The sequence below is a fragment of the Fukomys damarensis genome, unplaced genomic scaffold (assembly GCF_012274545.1).
Source record: "Fukomys damarensis isolate Sample0158 unplaced genomic scaffold, DMR_v1.0_HiC HiC_scaffold_30, whole genome shotgun sequence".
In the NCBI taxonomy this organism is placed as follows: domain Eukaryota; kingdom Metazoa; phylum Chordata; class Mammalia; order Rodentia; family Bathyergidae; genus Fukomys; species Fukomys damarensis.
The window spans coordinates 4,371,539-4,376,069 of NW_022900942.1; the positions used below are offsets into that span (position 1 = coordinate 4,371,539).

A 4,531-nucleotide genomic window follows, 5' to 3' on the forward strand; every position below is an offset into this window, starting at 1 on the left:
GATACGCACCGCGCGCGGTGAGCTGGAGGAGGAGAAGCTCCGCGTGCAGCGGCTCAAGGTGGGGGCGCCGCTGGATCGGAGACGAAGCGGGGTGTGCCTGCGAGTCGGTTCGCCGGGCCTTAGGTCTTCTTCCAATGGGGGGGCGTCATGCCCAGTCTTGGTGGAAGGGGTGCGGTGACAGTGGGGACACTTGTCCCTCCCTGAGAAGAGTCTGGGACCGTGAGGTCTTGTCCCAGTTTGGGGGAGTCCCAGTTCGGGGGTGTCTTAGGGTGAGCTTTTGTTCAGGGGGTCCCATGGGGAAGGGCATTGGCTTCACCTCTGGGAGTGTCTGCCCGTCCCTTTGGAAGGGTGGGGGGCAGGGCCGTCTGTCCGGCCGGGGTCGTGGGCATTGAGGGTGGGCGAGGAGGCCGGGAGTGTCTTTCACCTGGCAGTGCTAGGGAGCCCTGCAGCGTGCGCCCTGGGCCGCCTGTCTCCGGATGGTGTCCGCAGGTCCGAGGGCACCCTCGCGGGGCGGGGCTGAGCCTAGCGCGGGCTTCTTTCGTGCCCAGAGGAAATCCCTGCGCGAGCGCTGGCTGATGGACGGCGCCGCCGAAGGACCTAAGCAGCACGGGGACCCCACTGCCCAGGACCCTGAGTCGGCGGAGGGCCAGGCCCAGGCCCGTATCCGAAACCTGGAGGACAGCCTGTTCACGTGAGCGCGGTTCCTGACGTGGGGGGGGGCTGAGCCTGGGGTTCCCTTCCGGCAGCCCCCTCTCTTCCACAGACTGCAGTCCCAGCTCCAGCTGCTGCAAAGCGCCTCCACAGGTGCCCAGCACCGGCCCCCAGGCAGGCCCTCCTGGCGCAGACAGGTGAGGAGTGTGGGGAGAGGCGTGGCCAGCATGGCTAAGGCTAGAACCCCGAGTCCTCTTGCACCCTTCTCTCTGCGATCCTGAGCAAGTCCATTTCCTTGCTCGAGCCTCAGTTTCCCCATCTTTAAATGGACATATCACAGCGTACTTGGAATTGATGCTTCTAGGATCAGAGAGATGGTAGCTGAGCGCCAGTACCCAACGGGGGGGGGTTGATTTATGTTTAATAGCCAAGTGTGAGGGCGCACACCTATAGTCCCAGGAGGCTGAGGCCGGGGCAGGAGAGATCACTACCATTTTCGAGGTCATCCTGGGGCTACATAGTGAGTTTAAGGCCAACCTGAACTACATAGTGAGACCCTGTCTCAAAAAAAAAAAGAAAAGAAAAGAAAATGTGGGTGGATGGATCTCCCTGTGACTTAGCCTTGAAGGTAGGAGAGGATAAGCAAAAGACATTCTTGTGAGTCGTTCTTTTGACCAAGGTCTCACTATGTAGCCCCAGCTGTCCTCGTACTTGTGACAATCCTCTTGCCTCAGCCCCCTGAGCGCTGGGATTATAGGTGTGTGCTATCATACCCAGCCCACATGCATTTTTTATTGTCTTGTTTTGGTTTTGGCAGCAGCTTCATTAAGATAGAATTCAGATGCCATGAAACACACAGGCTTTATTTGGGGGGCGCTGGGATGGAACCCAAGACTTCACACAGTCCAGACAAGTGCTCACCATTGAGCAGCAACTCACCCCTGAGCCCAACAAACACGCTTTTGAAAAAATAGAACAATTCACATTACAGTCTGGCACTCTGGGTTTTACTTGAAGTCCAAAAGACCCAGGTACATTTGTGCCTGGCCATAGGGGGCATGGCTATTCCACAGTGCTCCGCTCCCCTGATGTCTTACCTTGGAGCCCCAGAGGCTGCTGGGTGACAGAGCAGAAAGGGAGACTTCTGCTTGGGGGGGTGTGCAGAGATGTGTAGGTCATGGCTGCAGCCCCAGGTCCAGTGAGGAGATAGGGTAGAGTCTAAGAGGAGCTGGGAGTTCAGGGAGGGCTTGCTGGGTGTGCTGCCTGTCATCCCAGCCCTCTGGGAGGCTGAGGCAGGAGGATCATAAATTAGATTCGAAAGGGGATGGAGTTCAGTGTAAAAGCCCTGGGTTCAATATTCAGTACCAACTAACTGACTGCTTGCTGGTGTCATGTCTAAGCTGAATCTGGGGTGAGGTAGGATCATCAGACAAGAGGGAAAGGGCACTGAGGCAGAGGGAACTGCACAGGCACAGGCAGGGAGGCTGGGAAGAGGAGGCCAGGGTGGGAGGGCTGAGGGCACCCTGGGCTTGGCCCGGGCAGCCTGCTTCCACCCAGCTCCCCTCCCTGGGCTGTCTTTCACTCTTGCTTGCTGGCCCCTTCACTCCATTGCTATCGCAGGCACAGACCTCCGTCTGTTCCTTGAACTTTTCTAGCCCCCCTCGAGTCCCCAGGGCCTTTCCACTTGTTTGTTGTCTCCTCCGCCTGGAATGCTGTCCCCACCTGTGACTTCCGGCTGGCTTGTTTCACCTCTGAGGGCTCCTCTGGCCCTTTGTCTAAGAGGCCCTTCTGCATCTGCTACACCCCATCCCCTCCGGCCCCTCCTACTCCCCTCTTCCTCTCCGTAGCCCTCCTCAGCTGTTGTTACCCTCCTCTCCTCATGGAAAGGAAGTTCCACTAGCAAAGGGCTCCGGAGTCCCTTGCTGGGCTGGGCTGCAGTGCAGCGGTAAAGCACTTGCCTAGCATGCAGCAGGCCCTGGGCTCCATCCGCAGCACACGCACACACACAGTATGAATGAGAATGAAGACAAACAAAACAACTGGGGCAGGGGATGTAGCTCAGTGGTGCCTCAGCCTATCTCAAAAGTGCCTATCTCAGAAGGTCCCAGGTTCAATCCCTGGTACCAAAAAAGAAGGCGGGAGAGAATGAATGATTAGGACTCTCTTGTGTAGGGTAACTTCAGTAGCTGGCAGAGTGGGCCCCTAGGGCAGAGAGGTTAGCTATATGTATGCCATATGGCCAAAGCACTGTATGTGCAATCCTGGAGCAGATGGAGACAGAACAAGTGTAGAAGGCTGGGTGCAATGTGGGGTTTGGTCCAAAAGGCAATAGGGAGCCATGGAAGGTGTTTGAGCAGGGGTGGGACCCTGGTGTACAGACTTGGGATGAGGGCCTACTTGACCTTTTCTGCCATCTCTGCAGGGTCACCGTCCTCTTTCCCAGCCCACCATGGAGGCAAGTCCTGCAGGTGGGTGTGGGAACCCTTAGGTGTGGGGGCTCAGGTCACCCCCAGATTGCACAACCTGCCGTTCATCCTTACCTCCTTTCCCTTCTTTCCTCTCCTCTGATTCTACCAGGCCAGGCAGATGTGGACAAGAGAGCTTCCCTGCCGGTGGGGCCCATGGGTTTGTCCCCAGAGTCCCCTTCTGAGCCCAGGGAGTGGGCCCCAAGGCAAGTCCCTGGGGCAGGGGCGTCCCCTCAAGAAGTCAATGGCCCCTGCTCAGGGCCCAGCCTTCCTCCAGAGCAGCAGCAGAGCCTGGGGACGGGCACCATGGCCAAGGGGAGTGTGGTGGAGGCCAAAGGGGGGGACATGGTAGAGGTGGTGTGGGAGGGGCTCCAGGACCCCAAGGACTGTGCCACGGGTGCCACTGGCCCCGTGCTGGAGGCCAGGGTGGAGCAGGTGGTGCTGGAGGCCATCGGGGACAGGCAGGGGCCGGGCAGCCCCGAGCCCCCCGCCTGGGTGAGGGAGGACAGGGGCATCGTGGAGGTGGTCTGGGAGGGGCTGGGGGGCAGTGACCACGAGGCCCTGGAGGAGGTGGGCGGTGGTGAACCAGAGCTCCAGGAGCGCCTGGGAGGCACGGGGTCCAGAGACAGGGAGCATGGCAGGCAGGGGGATCCCGGAAGGAATGAGGGCTCCTTCATCTGGGTGGAGAGGGTGACGGTCAGTGAGGACTGGGAGGAGCTGCTGATGGAGGGTTTGGAGGGGCCCCCGGGGCCTGGCAGGGAAGCTGGTGTGGAGGGCCCGCCAGGGACCCGTGGGGGAGGGGGTGGGGAGAGGAGAGGGGAGGGGCCTGCAGGAGCAGGGGAGGAGCGGGGCGAGGAGGGGCTGGGGACAGGCGGGGAAGGGAGGCAGAGGGAAAGCCGGGCGTCCTCAGAGCCGGAGGGGACAGCAAGCGAACAGGACTTGGGAGTCGAGAGGGAGGCAACGGAGGGGCCTCTGAGGGCAGAGGGGGAACACAGGGAGGAGAAGCCCGGAGGAGAGGTGGAGGCGCCACTGGGAGTGGACGAGAAGGGAGGAGAGGAGCGGACAGAGGAGAAAGCTGAGGGCCCGTTGGGATCAGGGAGGGTGGGTGAGGAAGGGTCTCTGGGAGGAGGGAGAGGAGCTGGGGAAGAGCGAGGGGCAGAGGGGATGGAAGGCGGGCAGCCAGAGGAGAGAGGGGGCGAGGAGGAGCCAGGGGTCGCTGAGGAGCCCGTGGTGACAGGAAGAAAAGAAGGCGAGGAGCCGTTGAGGGGAGAGGAGCCCCGTGGGGCCCAGGACCTGCAGAATGGAACAGACCAGAGGGAAGCTGGGGAGGGAAGGGAATCCCAGGCTGCGGCAGGGAGCGAGGCGGGCGCACCCCTCGGGGTCCTGCAGGAACCGACGCCAGAGTTGCAGCCCCC

At 60.8% G+C, this 4,531-nt stretch overlaps 1 protein-coding gene across 1 annotated transcript in view; it reads left to right on the forward strand.

Annotated features, from left to right (window-relative positions):
* Positions 1-6: 6 nt before the first annotated feature.
* The window catches only part of Palm3 (paralemmin 3), a 5,420-nt gene continuing 895 nt past the window's right edge, over positions 7-4,531 (forward strand). The window contains exons 1-5 of the mRNA XM_010613470.2: positions 7-58; positions 549-691; positions 764-848; positions 3,074-3,119; positions 3,229-4,529. Coding sequence (XP_010611772.2) covers positions 576-691; positions 764-848; positions 3,074-3,119; positions 3,229-4,529 — 1,548 coding nt within the window. The 5' untranslated portion in view covers positions 7-58; positions 549-575. The remainder of the gene's footprint in view (positions 59-548; positions 692-763; positions 849-3,073; positions 3,120-3,228; positions 4,530-4,531) is intronic.